The sequence below is a fragment of the Phoca vitulina genome, unplaced genomic scaffold (assembly GCF_004348235.1).
Source record: "Phoca vitulina isolate PV1807 unplaced genomic scaffold, GSC_HSeal_1.0 scaffold53, whole genome shotgun sequence".
Lineage (NCBI taxonomy): Eukaryota > Metazoa > Chordata > Mammalia > Carnivora > Phocidae > Phoca > Phoca vitulina.
The window spans coordinates 7730016-7746439 of NW_022589756.1; the positions used below are offsets into that span (position 1 = coordinate 7730016).

The 16424-nt window shown below is 38.6% G+C and overlaps 1 protein-coding gene across 1 annotated transcript in view; it reads right to left on the minus strand.

The window, feature by feature from the left end:
- CCDC25 (coiled-coil domain containing 25) overlaps positions 1-16424 on the minus strand; it is a 41026-nt gene that overhangs the window by 23619 nt on the left and 983 nt on the right. Inside the window, exons 2-4 of the mRNA XM_032389034.1 lie at positions 11884-11931; positions 7784-7823; positions 3038-3089 (exon numbers count right to left, since the gene is read on the minus strand). Coding sequence (XP_032244925.1) covers positions 3038-3089; positions 7784-7823; positions 11884-11931 — 140 coding nt within the window. The remainder of the gene's footprint in view (positions 1-3037; positions 3090-7783; positions 7824-11883; positions 11932-16424) is intronic.

The window sequence follows — 16424 nt, forward strand, 5'->3', positions numbered from 1 at the left end:
GTACGTATCAGGTAGCATTTTAAACTAGTGCAATTATTTTTAGAGAGCAATCGGCCTCTGAAAGATTTACCAAATGTTTCTATCTTTTGGCTCAGTGACTCCATTTCTGAGAATTATTGTATAAAACTTACTTCGAAAGAAAAACAATATGGTTCATAAAGAAAATTTCTTGTTGGGGATTCATAATGTTGAAAACTGTAAACAACTTATATTCTGAAAGGGACGTTTCGTATTAATTGTGGCATATTATCTACCAACTCAAAGCGGCCAGTCAAAACAATAAATATGAAAATAATATGGTAAGATGAAAGTTTATCACACTGTCACTTTAAAAGAGTCATACAATCAACTAGGGGAATTAACAACTGTAATAATACAACAGGATGGAACGTAAACAAAAAAAAATCTAAGTGCACGGCATGACATCTCTCAAAGGCATGTGGTAAAAAATAGAGCAGCTTACAAATAACTCTGGAAAACAGCATTTTGACTGGAAACTAAAGGCAAAAAGACAAAAATAATTGCACGTAAACACTGTACTTTACTTGATAAAGTTGTTTTGAATGGGGAGACAGCTTAACAAATCTGAAACCACTTACACAAATAGTGCAATCAAATAAGCAAATAGATGTTGGATGGTGGGAACCAGGCTTCTCGCGCTGAGAAGGAAATAACAGAGAAGCAAGGAGAAAAGGCTAGAATGGCCTCTGTAATAACAGATTTGTCAAAGACATCAGTATGAGCTCATGTTTTGCTTAACACAGATACAAATGGAGACACAGAAACAAAGATTCACAGGAATTACTAACATGCGTTAGTATACCTACATGTAGTTCCTAGCTCCGTAGCTCATGTATACAGACATGTAGTTCCTAGCCCTCTGACAGGGCCTAGAAGCAATGACACTCCAGGAGCAGTGAGCACACCACGTCCAGATCTTGGCTTCTAAATACCACTCCCCAATAAAAGGAATCAGGGTTGCTTGGAGAAAGGGCTGATTCAAGGACTGGGGCAGGGAAAATACAAGATGAGCCCATAGCATCTTAGAGAGCCAGAGAGCAAGGAAGTGCTCAAAAACCAAAGGATGGGAGCATATCAAAGGAACACAAGAGCCAAGCTGAAAGAGCTCCAACTAAAGCTGGGACAATTTCAGCTACCAAATAACACAGAATTGGATTATAACCCCGAATATAAAATAAACATATGAGTCCATAGTGATACAAATAAACTACTGTATTAAATATATAGGGGAGAAGAGATGAATCTTCCTTATATATGTAAATACTCCCCCCACTGCAAGAAGTAGAGCTTAATTCCATCCCCATCCCCTTGAGTATGGGCTGGACTTGGTAACTTGTCTCCAAATAACAGAGTATGGAAGGGGGGAGAAAAACAAGACTCTAGTGGACAAACCTGGCAAACACTGGGCTGGCCAGGAGATGAAGGTTAGCAACATCAGTGCTAAGTTCTATTAATGCAGGTACCCTTGACATGATGTGATGAGGAGGGCACTCCACCTTTGTGCTATTCTTTCTCCAAAACCCAGAACATCAGTCATGAGAAAAACATCAGATAAACTCAAACTGAGTAATATTCTGTCAAGAACCTGACCCGTACTTCTCAAATTGTCATGGTCATGAGAAATAGGGAGAGTCTCACACTTTCACAGTGTGAAACTGCCACAGACCAGAGCCTAGGCAGACATGACAATTAAACACAATGTGGGACACTGGGCTGGAGGAGGACATTAATGGAAAAACTGGTGAAATCAAAATAGAGTCCAGAGTTTAGTTAATGGTAACGTACCAATGTTGGTTTCTTGGTTCTAACAAATCTGCCGTAATAATATAAAATGTTCACAATGGGGGGAGAACTAGGCACGAGGTATATGGGAACTCTGTACAATCTCTGCAACTTCTCTCTAAATCTAAAATCATTCCAAAGTAAGACATTAAAAAAAAAAAAAGTAATACATATAGCAAGTATATATACCCTATGATTCAACTGTATAAAATATAATATATGAGGGGCGCCTGGGTGGCTCAGTTGTCAAGCGTCTGCCTTAGGCGCAGGTCATGGTCCCAGGGTCCTGGGATCGAGCCCCACATCGGGCTCCCTGCTCTGCAGGAAGCCTGATTCTCCCTCTTCCACTCCCCCTGCTTGTGTTCCCTCTCTCGCTCTCTGTCAAATAAATAAATAAAATCTTTAAAAAAAAAAATAAATAAAATAAAATAAAATATATGAAAGTAAAGGCATTAGAAAACCAGTGCTTTTGGGACGCCTGGGTGGCTCAGTCAGTTGGGCATCTGCCTTCGGCTCAGGTCATGATCCCAGGGTCCTGGGATGGAGTCCCACATTGGGCTCCTTGCTCAGCGGGAAGCCTGCTTCTCCCTCTGCCTGCCACTCCCCCTGCTTGTGCTTACTCACTCTCTCTCTATCTCTCTGACAAATAAATAAATAAAATCTTTGAAACAAATAAAAAATAAGTAAAGTCTTCTGCTCCAGAGAATACCTCCACTACCTCAAAAAAAAAAAAAAAAAGAAAGAAAACCAGTGCTTTTATGTTACTAGGAAACGTTGCATCTTTTCCCCTTACTATTCTAATGCTGTTTTAAATGTCCCAAAGAAGCCCCTAATAACTGGGAATATCCACCCTCGGTGAGGGAGTGTGAGAAGGAACCACACATCATCTCCACGGGAAAAGACAGAAGGTCCGGAATTGTCCACTGAAATGAAAGGGAGAGAGAGCAGAGGTGACAAACCAAACAGCTGAACTGGTAGGATAATTACGCAGTGGGGACAGTGGTTCTAGCTGGGGTATATGGACTATGCCCCCTTCCAAGTATCCAAAAATCACCAGACTTTCCCTTAGTGATTTTCCAGGTCAGGGGTAAGACATCTCTTCATTTGCTGATTTTCCAACTTTTGTACATATTTATTACTTGAAGCAATTTAAACTGCAAAAAAAGGACAGAGGACAAGATAGGATGCTCATAGCTAGAGAAAAAGTCATGAGTCCATGTTTAAATCCAGTTACCTTATGTAATCGAAGGTATACATGAGCCGAAGAGAGTTTGTCCACATGAAACCTACAAAGAATGAAAACCACTTTTAGCAAGAGGTACAAGACAACCACCTCCTCAGACCCCTTGCCTTTAAAGCATTCCAATCCAGAAAGTATTAACTCAGTGCTCACCACATGCCAAGCACCATAGGGAGTATAAAACACAGTCACTGCTTCCAAAGGCACTATTGACTGGGAGAGGTAAGATAAACATGGAAGGTTCTGCAGCTGTGTGAGACTAAGTGCCAAGATGAATACTAGAGACGATAAATGGAAATGCCCCGGAAAGGGTGATTTTTCCAGTGAGAAAGAGCTATCCGTGACCAAAGGCTTCATTGATGGACTGAGGTTTAGAGGGTCCCTGACTGAAGCACGGGACTTAGAGGAAACACAGAGAAAGGAATTTCAGGTAAGGAGAGAAAGGAATGGAAGAAGTCATCAAGACTGTGGTGTTGCAAGCCTGGGAGACTGGCAGGACCACAGAGAGAAATACTTTACAGCTGGAGAAGACACCAGTTTGGGAAAAAAAGATGAGAGGTTTGGTTTGGGACATCCTAAGTTTCAAGTGATGGCAAAACAATCCAAAGAGAAGCACAGAGTTGGAAGAGTCATAAAATGGGTCAGACCAACAATTCATCCTGCCTCACATCTGACAATGGCCCTAATACAGGGCTTCTGGGAAAGCATGGGGGTTGCCCTTTATGATATTGTCCTAAAAACATCTGGAACGCCCTCCCATCCCAATGTCCCAAATTTACCTTTTATTAAGGCTCTATCATCTGCCAATTTAATGAAATCTTTCTAAACTTAAATCCTTTCTCACCTAGTCTTAACGTTTTGAGATACTAAGTTTTTCATATTTATAATTCACCAAATAAAGTTGACTTTCTCTCTTTTCAACTTCCAGAGACACCCCCAGGACTCTAGCACCAAACAACAGTAACACATGATGGTCACTTTGGGATTCTGTTAACTTTAATCATCTCTTCTTTAGTTCCTAACTTTCCAGGCTAAAGAGTTTTCAGTAAAAACCTAAGGAGGTATATATTTCTCTAGACATTTTCTTAGCAATAATGTATCTTTCAGAGGTGAAAATGGTCACACACTCACACCTAGTACAAGATGCAGACAGCATGGTTCTACATAAATGTTAAGATTATGGTGTTCCCTCTTCAACAAGTTAAGCATCTTGTTAGTCACTTTGGATACAGAAAAATATTACACTTTTTTGGCAGTCTATGATGACTCTAGGTTCTATTAACCTTTACTGCTAGCCAGAAGTGGACATTGATTTATTTTTCCCCAACTGGTTCATTTACTCATTTGCATTCCCATATAAGAGATTCCTACTGATTAGTGTCTTCAGCTCGGCCTTTTCCACTGAAAAAAATGTGTTTTTGCAAATCTGAAATTACATAGCTCATTACCCTTTTTCAGGATCTTAGGATTAGAACCCATTAGGAAGCAAGTTCAGCTGAGAAGTAACTTCTCCCATTCCAACTTGTTTTAAGCCAGTTCTCCATTTAAAACAACTCTTTCCTACATACCCACAGTAGCTCGATTGTATTCTGATTTTCCTTAAGATAAGGTCTCTGATGTGGAATTTTGTCAAAAGAAACACACAAATAATTCAATATACATCGAATGGAGCAATACATAAGTAGCTGAAATCCCAAAACACACAGGGAATATATCACTGCTGATACACAGACCAACTCCAGGCTGGTAGGTATACCTCTATAAGGGCACGAGGAATGTGGGGAAGTATGGGGCTTTGGTTGAACTGTAAAAACAAACAAAAAAGCCAGCTCTGTAAACAAACTATCGTGAGCAAGTTTCCTTAAAAAAACCTTTCCAAACCTTCTAAAATGTTTACTCCAAAAAGTTTAAATCATGCCCAGTAGTTCCCTAGTTCCTTCTTATCCTTGTTATCTTCCTCTCTCTCTACTTCATCACTGTTTTCTTTACTGAATGCAGAGACTAGAAAGCTCAATAAATGAGCATCAATGACTGGGGGATGCAGAGATGCAGGCCCTCAGAAGCTGAGTCATTTAACTCCTGAAAGTGGGGTCCCTGGAAATACTGTTCATTAGGGAGTTTGGAGGCAGTAAACACACTATTTCTATTTTCTTTTGTTTAAAGATAAATTCAGTTCCATTCTCATTTAGTCCCGGGAAAATCCTTTGCTTAAAGGTGCCTCAGAAGGTTTTCTGGTATAAACTCAGGTGCTGATGCTCACACAGGTAAAGTTCCAAAATTTATCTCAGAGCGAACCATGCTGAAAAACGGCCCCGGAATGTCAATCAACTGAATCATTCCTAGCATGCCCAGGAATGTTTCCAGGACTGACAGAAGAGTCTTGAAATTTAGGGCTGGCTATTCTACCTCACATTAGGCCTCGAATAGCTTCTAAAAGTGAAAGTCAATCACTTCCAACAACAGTCATTAGTCTCAAGGATGTCAAGATGGGTATCAAGGTATCTGTAGACACCAATTTGGTTAAATAGCATTCCAGGAGATAATCAACCATAATGAAATAAAAAACCCAACTCAGAACACAGAGGGTGTATGTTGTAAATTAGAAATTTCTCTTCCACTTACTTAATTAAAAAATAAAAAGTCAGGTAAAAGGCTGTGGTAAATTGACTTTCGTGATGCATCTGAATATGTAACCTTTACTATGCAGGTATTTATGCCTCAAACCTGACATGTTTAAAAATTCACAGCAGATAACTACATAACAGGTGTGGCCATTCTAATATCCCTTGACAGAATCTGGAGATCTTTGGGCTTTAAGGACAACTGAAATAATCCAGCTCGGTGACAGGTGCTCAAAATGGAGATACCAGAATGCAGTTATATGAAGAAATGTCCAGTAGAGATCACCGCTAGAGAGGCAGAGTTAGTTAATTTTTACTGAACGTGTACCATGGGCCAGGTCCTATGGTAGGTAATGGGATGTGGTAGTAAACAAAGTAATCGTTGTCTTCATGACACTTATAGTCTAAAGTTCCAGGAAGGTAAGCAGCACTCAATCTAGAAGCCCTGGGCATTGCAAACCCTGCACCTGAGGTAAGGGGGTACGAAGCAGTGTCTACCTTGATGACACCTGATATTTGAGTTCAGAAGACAGGCCACTGTGCTGGAACAGGGAGGAAATTAAAAAAAAAAAAAAAAAAAAAGACTTTAAAATTCCTCAGGTTTATAGTTCCTCTTGGTTCCTTTAGCGAGGACAAACAGGAAAGCATTTCCTCTGCATCATGAATTAGCCCCTCCATAATGGGGTAGGCTGGAGCAAGATAGGAGGCGCCCCTTGGTGGGTGTCTGCAGCTGGGCCCGGGGGGGGGTCTGAGGATGGCCACATCTGGGGGGAGCTTAAGTTAGTCTCTGTGCAACAGTTTTCCTATTAAATGTTCAATGCTGTCCACTTTACTGAAAATCAAGCAGCTCTTCTAAAAAGTGCCTAACCTATGTGTCTCTAGGGAACTGAGTGAAGGATCCAGGCCCACACTTGGAGAAAAGAGGTCCAGAGAGAGCTGCAGCGATGGCCTGAGGGACGAAGGAAGGCACCCTTAGCCAAAGAGCAGCAGCCGAAGAAAGAAATTGGTAATTCAAAACTAGAGCCAGCTGGGGGGCCAGCAACAACCAGAGCACATCTGTTCAGTTTCCCTTAGCCTTAGCTTCCTCATCTGAAAATGGGCTTAATACCAGTAACTCTTTTACAGGGCTACTGTGAAATTAAATGTATTAATAAAGTAAACACCTACCAGTACTTGGCATATAGCTAGGTATTCAGTAAGTGTTCATTATTATTATTGTTAAAGCCAAGAGGATCTGTGTGCTTATCTTTAGGGATAGCATTTGGCCGGGGGGGGGGGGGGGGGGGGCGGTGTTTGGAGTTGTGGAGACCACACCCCGCTCTATATATAGAATTAGGCTCCAGGAGAGACACATCACAAGAGTAGAAGCTGAAGACAGAAAAGGAAAGCAAACTGAGCCCAACAGTGTTACATGAAAGTCATGGGAGCCCATGTCCTCCTAAAAGGTTTGAGGTCTGAGTGGTAGAAATGCCCATATGGCATTCTAAGGCAGTTAGAAAAGAAAAAGAATTCAACTAAAATGAAGGAGTTTTTTGTTCACTGGTCATCGTTTTTTGGGCTGGGTTTTGTGAACAGCAAAAATAAATTATCTTGGAAGGAGGCAAAGAAAGTATAATTATTATTCTTTAAATTTCCAGAAAATATTTTAGAAAGAGGGAGTAGAGGCTGGATCAAGACAGGGCTAACGTCATACGGGAGCTGAGAAGACAAAGGGAACCTAGCCTATGTTTTCTTTAAAGCTGTACCGGGTCAGATGCTCTATCTATTCCATCTACACGGAAGCTTCTATTTTCCTCACTGCCACCTGTGAAGCCCTCATCCATCCTTCGTCCTTCCAAGAAGAGTGGTCTGAGTGTTTGAGTGAGGTGGTCTCACTAGTCCACTATGAGAAGACCACACATGAGGTTAAAGAATGTCTTGGTTCCAGAAGCCTCTATGGTCATCCCCAGTTTACACGGCAATTATAAATGAAGGGGGCTGGCAGGCAGCTACTTACCACTGACCATTCATAAACAAAATGCAAAGCAAGAGTTCTAGGTTTCATCATAAAAGTCAGGTGGTTGGCCAAATCTAAGAAAGTAAATAAGGCATAGAAAACAGAACCAAAGTTGTTACTTACCAAATATCTTCAGGCCAGCCATGCTTTATTAGATCTTCATCTATAGTGAGGAACAAGAAAACAAAGAAAAGGTTAAAAATAACCTGTCAAATGAAAATATGCCAGAGTTTACAGTAAGCGGGGGAGTGGAGAAATACCAAGCCTTTCCACAAGTGCTTCTCTCCCTTAATGGAGGAAAGAGTAATTCAGAGGCTTTGATGCTTGAAAAATACAGGGAAAAAAAATTTGTAAAAATGGTTCTTACATTTGGGCCATCATAATTGTTATTATTTTTACAATAATACTTACAAGAAACTTCAAAGATATTTACATTAAAAGGTAGTAAAACTTCAAATTAGAGCAGCTAAGAAGTTAGATGAGGTCTTAGAAAATTGATTCACTGTAAGAAACTTATTTGTTAAAATGGCTTTGCTAATCAGTGGACTGCATTTTACTTTTTAAAAAAGACCTCTCAATTATAAAACTGTAGAACATTAGAAGATAAAACAACCACCAGAAGTATAAAAAAGAAAATAAAAATCACCTAAAATTCTGTCACATACAAAAAGAAAAATAAAATAGAAGAAATAGCTAGAAGTTAAAACTAACTGTCTCTGTGGGATGGAACATGGTGTTGGAAAGGATAGGGTGAAAAACTGATGTTTTTATGATATGCATTCTGTTACTATTTCAAATTTTAAGCTATGTATTTATTAGATCAAAGTAAAATAAAAAATGAAAAAGTTCTTTGGAAACAATGACTACTTAATTCTATCATGTGAATAAACTTTTCTACTGTTCAGATTTGGATTGTTTTTAATTATAAATGCTTCAGTAAATATTTTTAAAATAAATATGTCCACATTCCTGATTATTTCTTTCAAAGCATATTTATAAAAGGTGAATTATTCATTCAAAATGTATACTTTTACATTTTTAAGGCTAATAATACATATCACTACAGAAAGGTAGTATCAATATACATTCCCAATAGCCACGTTAATAATTAGAAACTAATTGTGTTTAATACAAAAGCATTATTTAAAGTATTAGACACAAGGTTAAAAACTGTAAGATAAACAAAATGATTGATATGATGGTTTAAAATGTACCCAAGAGAGTATAATCTAACTTGAAAGGTATTCATTTTCCAGAAAAACAAAAGGATGATAAATCTTGGATGAGGGTACTCTCAGAAACGGCAGACACCATAAATTTTCTGAAGGGCTTTCTACTAGCTTAAACGGGAAGCTGAGCCAATAGCCAACAAGTAATCAAAAAAAGTAAAGGGAAATGTAAAAACCTCTTTTCCTCAGTCAGGCAATGTTTGGCTCCCTGGTGACACCTGCTGGCTAATAAAAAGAAAACATCTGCAAGCTTTTTAGTGAAAGTTAATTATTCAATTAAAAATTCATTTATGTTCCATCTAGTCATTTGTATGAAGTCATCAAGGCTATTAGACATAAGTATGAAGTGCTAGGAGCACTAGAAAATGGGGTACTTTAAAAATGTAATACCTTTCTTACAAAGCAGACTAGGAAAGCTGACACCTCCAAATGACTCCAAGTGGTCATGGGGAAAAAAAAGTTCTATACATAGATTTTTTTCTACATACATTTTAATGACAGCAAAACACTACTCCAGTGGGCTCTGGAAAGAATCTAAATTTACATCTGTAGGCATAAATTGTGTATCTAGATTTATATCTGTAGATACAAGTTTCTACAACCGACATTCCTTTAAGTGGGCTGCAATCAAGCCCATCCTAACCCTTCTCCACAAAGCCTGCTTGGTTCTCTCGCAATCACATTTACTCTCTGCCCCCTCTACTGCTACAGCACTTACTCATATTGCTTCATTTCACCCATACGTGTTAAAACAGGCTTCATTTTTTAGAGAATTTTAGGTTCACAGCAAAATGACCCATTATTTTTGTGTGCACATCTCCACCTTTAATGCTGTAAAAGCACAGACCACATCTTCCTCTTTGGCTACTCAGACAGGTTGGCATATGGCCCCAAGAAGATCAGCCCCAGCAAATGATAAACTAAAATGGAAGGAAAAAAGAGACATGGTGGGAATGTCATTGGCAAAGCTGCCTTAGGTCAGTACCACCAGGAGCCCAACAGTGGGAAGCAGTATCAGTGCAGTCCTTCACTGTAAGAAAGTTCCCTGCCCAGAGTCACACAGTGCAGAACCCACACAACGGTACGTAGCAGCTCTCCTTTAGGTGCTTCTCAGTAACCTAAGTCTTGGGCTTGCATCCTTGATGTGGTAGAAAGAAAAGCAGATTGGATCAGGTGTGGATCCACATCTACTGTAGATAACCAGGACTGGTTCTAACAGTGCCTCCTTGCTCAATGTCATACAAGGAGATAGCATCCCCTTCTCAGCCACATTCATCAGGAGGATGCAATGAAAAAAATACAAATTACCTATGATGATGTATGAGTTACTAGGAGAAATAGAAAACTCAAGTATTAATATACAGCAGACTGCTTCTCCATAAGTCACACCAGAGACAATGGCATAAATTCATTATAAGGAAAAACTGTTTAAAAATTATTTTATGGTTGTTTTTTTTTTTCTCTTGGATAGGATGTTAATAGTCTTGCTTATTCTGATTCTGCTTTATAGCAACCAATATCATTGCAAAGTTCTAAACCATTTATATAGATCTGAATAATAACTATATATATTTACACAGCTATTACATAAATTACATTACATATTTTATATATGTTACACTGTATGTGTTCTATTAGATATGAGTATATGTTAACTATAGTTATATATCTATATATACTACAGTAATATACAACATTACTGTTCTTTGACATTTTTTCCTTTCTGGCTTTATTTATTTCATTCATGTCAAATGTCTCATACTGAAGAATGTTATACTTGCGTCTTTTAGAGAATCAAGTTTAAACTGTTGTCAGTTTCAAACTGCACCTAGAAGAGACTGATGGTTTTGGGGGGGGGGGGGAAGCAATACCCGGAGGTTAAAGAAAAGTAATTGGAGGGAATTGGCCAGCTCTCAGATTACTGAAGCGGTCACCCAGCCCTGGAGTGGTCCCAGGAGAGGGAGGAGCCAGCTCTGGAGAGCTAAAAAAACTCCGTCAGTTTACTGAGCACCCACCCTGGGCCAGGCGCTTTACTCAGGCTCTTTCATTTACCCCTCACACCCCTGCAAGGCAGATACTGGCCCATGATGCTCTCCTTACATCTCAGCAATGTGAGGTTCAGAGAGGTGAAGTGACTACAGCTAGTCTGCTAAGAGCTGGGATTTTAACGCAGATGGGCCTGACTTCAGAGAGCTCTTTTCCAAAACGTGACACTACCCCTGTGAGAAGAGCCATTGTGTTTTCTCCAAGCTTAAAGCAGAGTGCTTCTGTCAAGGTCTCCAAGCTCCCCTGCTGGAGATCTTTTCTCCCTCAACTCAGTGCTGTCAACTTACTACTCCAGAGCAAGCAGTTTTCCCTTTTAAACTTTAGTTCACATTGATCAGTGGGTCAAGAAATTAATTTAGCTGGTTGAGTCTAGCTTTGTAAAAATAAAACAAAACAGAAAAGAGGGCATAGCAAAGAGTATGGGTATTTTTTTGTAAATTTTCGTTTTAGTTACATCAATGTGTACAATATGGAATAATGGATTTCATTCTGATGAGAGTGATCAACAAAGCTTGAAAAAATGTTAACATTTCGTAACTCAAAAGGAGCCATCTTTAGCCTCAAAAACCCTAAAAGTATGTTTCCTCTATTCTTAAATGTGGTAAAAATGTACAGAAAATGATCTTTTCAACCAAGTCACAGATGATTTTTACTTCAATAAGTTAGCACAGGTTAACCTCTGATTTGTATCACCCTAAATCAAACGATACCACAAAACTCTTAGTAAAAGTTAAGTTTCTAATCAGCAACAAGTGGTCCAATAGGCCCCAATATTATTTGATATAACTAAATTCTAGGAAAGTTAACCCACTGAAGTTCCTCATAATGGGCTTAACTAGTAGTAGTTAGCTGAAAACTCATATCCGACCAACTGTGGGGGGTGGGGGAGAAGGCAGTTAACACTTACCTGCTGGAAATTTCAAAATCAAATGCTTTTGAAAAACTTACTTTCATATTTATCCTTTCCCATGTAAATAGTGTAAGCAGATGAGTTAACTAAGACAAAACAAAAATATAAAAAACAGTTAGAGAACTTCATCCCCAACAAAACTGCTTCATGGGAAAAATACATGACAAATGCTTCAATTAGAGGTTGGCAACACGTGGCCCACATGCCAGATCCAGCCCTGTTTTTGGACAGCCCCCATGCTAAGAAACGACTTTTACATTTTTAAAGAGTTGAAAACACAAAATGAGGAAGAATAAAGCTACAGAGACTGTATGTGGCTCACAAAGTATAAAATATTTACTACCTGGCCCAAATAGAACAAGTTTATTGACCCTTATTATAGAATAGCCACTTCCCTACTTTCATCAGGGATACAGTTCAATACAATTCCAGTTCAGTCCTATACTTTTGCCTTCTTCTTTCAAAAGAGTAAAAAAACAAACAACAACCCAACCTTCACCTCAACCATTTAAAAATAGGCTCCTCTACTTAGTTGAGTTTTTTCATAATTTTATTTAGGCAATATTAGTTACCTTCCAGGTGTGTTGCATATTATAATGGACTATCCCATTCTGGGGAAAGACGGTTTTTCAAGCATCTTCTACATCAGTGACTCTGAACCCCGATTACACATTAGAATCACCTAATTATGTCCCAGCTCCATTAAGACTAACCAAATCCAAATTTCTGGTGGATAAGCAATGGTGTTTTTTTAAGGGCTCTTCAACTATTTCCAATGTGAAGTGAGTGTTAGGAACCACTGCCTTAAACCAAACTGAATATTCTAGGTATGGCTTACCTTGGAAATGACATTTGCTTTACTGAGCTAGTGTCTTTTACTGCAGGCATCCTCCATCTGGAGTCAAACAAAAAGTTAAGTTTCCGAAATTGAAATTCTATCTGGGCACTGGGTTTCCAAGCTAGTCTACCAAACTTGTTTGACCCCATCTGGATCTAAACTCCTGAGTTAATATATTGTCACTGGGCCCCCAGTCTGGGCAGCTTGTTGGCTGTCACTCCAGAGCACAGAACTAGTACATGTGAGTGGAGCTCTGAAGGCCAGGGGGTAGCACGCTCATGTATAAATTCTTAAATTCTTAAATAAATTGCCTGTACTTTCAGCAATGAGAAGCTCTTTAAATTATCAATCATAGTTGCCTCTCTTGGGGAAGGAAAATCCCATTTCCTTCAGTCAACAGTTATAATGATCACAACTCAAAATTACCTGGAAGTAGTTGAGAGAACTATCTGGAAAGGAGAGAATATTTGCACTGACTAGTTGACAGAAATACTTGTCTATAATTGAGCATTACATTAGCTTGGTAAGGCCTTAGCATAGCCAGAACAGCCATTATAACAAATGGCAGAAGTGCAGAAATAAAACCATTTCAGATTGTCTCTGAACAACCTAGCCTTATCCTATGTGTACCCTCTTTGATCCTGTAATGTCACCACTAAGTATATGCTATAATTACTCTATCAAGCAATGATGTTCTTTTTACAACCTCAACACTCATTAAGACTGGTTAAACACATTGTAGAACATCCATAAACAAAATACCACCTACCCACCGAAAACAAAAGGTAGAAATTAAATAACAGTATTTTTCTATACATACAGCAAGATTCAATTTGTAAAAAATGAATATATAGTTGTATACGCATGTTTACAACTAGATGCTTAACATATGTACCTATTTTCTTTATATGTATGGGAAGATATACATATAACTGTTAACAATACTTACCTTGGCTAGCTGGCTTACCAAACATATGGATGGTTTTTATAATCAGAACGAAAGTAATTTTTCAAATGATTAAAATAAAATAAAGCTGTTTGTGCAGGCTAAGCCAACTAAATTATAGCCAAGAGAGTGACAGACAATTGTTTGGATGGTTGACTATAAAATGAGGTGATTAAGAACATAACTCAAATGCAAACTGAGGGGCATTCTACAAAATAATTCTTCAACAACAGTGTCATGAAAGACAAAGACTGAGCAACTGCTCCAGATTAGAATAGGCCGAAGAGTATGAATGACAACTGAATGCAACAACGATTTGTAATGTTCCTTTGTTATAAATGCATTATTAGGACACCAATGAAAACCGAATAAAAGCTGATGAGTTAATAGTATTGCTGCAATGTTAATTTCCTAATTTTGATAATAAGGAATGCTTTTTGATAATAGAACATCTTTGATTTTGGGGGGGGCACCCTGAAGTATTTAGGGGTAAAATGTGACCAACAAATGGCTCAAGAAAAAATGTGTGTGTGTGTGTGTACGTGTGCATGCGTATGTGGAGAGAGGGAGATGAAGAAAAAGAAAGAGGAAAAGAAAGAAATAAGTTCTAATGTTAGAATTTGGGGGATCTGAGAGGTTATAAAGGAAATCTTTTTTTTTTTTTTTTTTTTTTTTTTTTTTTAAAGATTTTATTTATTTATTTGACAGAGAGAGAGATAGCGAGAGCAGGAACACAAGCAGGGGGAGTGGGAGAGGGAGAAGCAGGCCTCCCGCCGAACAGGGAGCCCAATGTGGGACTCGATCCCAGGACCCTGGGATCATGACCTGAGCCGAAGGCAGACGCTTAACGACTGAGCCACCCAGGCGCCCCATAAAGGAAATCTTTTATTAATTTTGTAACTTTCCTGAAAGACCGTAATTAGTCAAAATAGAAAATTCAAAATAAAAAGGAGCATGACTGCTGAGCAAGAAGTCTGAATGAAGTTCCTGTGTATGTTAATAGGGATAAAGGAAATGTAAATTGAATTATTCTAGTACTTTTGTTACTCTTGCCCAAAGAACAGGGTTGATTAGTATGAAACTAGTCATCTTAAAGGTACCGGATTCAGGTGTAGCAACCAATCCAACTTTAGAGGCTCTGTGATAATTTCATAATTTACATAACAATCTATCTTGAGGTAGACGCAATTAAAAGGTACTAAAAGTACAGATGGACTTAATGAGCCAAGTGCAGATACTTCGTGGGCCCATAAATCAGATGGTCTTGAATTTGACAGTGGAAATACAGTAAGGCTAATGTTTCATTATTTCCTTAGGACAGAGCATGAAACATGAATAAAGTTTAAGAGATTTTAGTTAGATAATTTTATTTTAAAAGGAAAGGCAATAACTTTGTATTGAGATTTTCTCCCCATTTAAAAAAAGTTCTTATACACCATGAGAGACGATGGACTCTGAAAAACAAACTGAGGGTTCTAGAGGGGAGGGGGTTGGGAGGATGGGTTAGCCTGGTGATGGGTATTGAGGAGGGCACGTTCTGCATGGAGCACTGGGTGTTATGCACAAACAATGAATCATGGAACACTATATCTAAAACTAATGATGTAATGTATGGGGATTAACATAACAATAAAAAAATTAAAAAAAAAAGTTCTTATACAGTAAACCCTAAGTTGGTTGAAAAGCTTGGCTAGCTATATGAAGTCATTTCCTGGAGATTCTGTATGTTTAGGTTGTTTTCTCTAATGGAATATGTTAAAGTTTTATTACTATTTTACTGACAAAGTTATAATTTTTTCATTAACTTTGCAATTTTATTTTTTAAAGATTTTATTTATTCGAGAGAGAGAGAGAGAACCAGAGCTTGAGAAAGAGAGAGGGGCAGACGGAGAGGAAGAAGCAGGATCCCCGCTGAGCAGGGAGCCCGATATGGGGCTCCATCCCAGGACCCTGGGATCATGACCTGAGCTGAAGGCAGAAGCTTAACCGACTGAGCCACCAGGCGCCCCTTTTGCAATTTTAAAGATTTGCTGCCCAAGTACGTTTTGTTAAACTTAAAGTCCAAATATTTTTCCAACAGGAAGCAGTTCTAACCTTTTAATGGAAGCCAATGAGAAAAATATGACCCATAATCTGCTGAAACATTGTTCTATTACAGGCATCTGTGTAAATATGAATAGTGCTCCAAGAATTTAGAATGGCTTTAAGGAGAATAAGGCAGCTAACATAAAATACATGTAGTACCTATATACCCTGCCTGTATTTTTTATTCCATTGTTGGGCTTCTTTGGATACCTATGTTGTTGCGAACTCTCATGAGTGGAGAAGCTAAAAAGAGATGTTGGAGTTAGGACAAAGTGTGCAAACAAAAAAGAGGGAGGATGCTATTAGGGGCCTATAACGGCTTTTCAGGCTAGTGTGAATTGTTTCTGGTAATTTTAATAATATGGGTAAGACAAACCAAATCTATAAAGGCAGGAAATGGTTTATGGCACCCTGTGGAAATCTAGACTACTGAAAAAAATAATGAGATGTGACAGTGTGATGGAATGGGGGGGCAGTCTGTGAGCAAATTCCCTGGGCCTTAATGTTCTCAGCTTTAGGGAAAGTATCATCACCCTATTCAACAACATGGGGCTAGTTTCGCTTAAATCTCACGTTTAACAAGCAAGCAAAGAGAGTAACAATAGAATAGTATGTGCTATGACTAAGTCAGAAAATACCTTTATTCAACAAGCATTTATTAACTACTATAAGCCAGGCACTAGACTAGGGAAACAAGGAGATACTGCCCC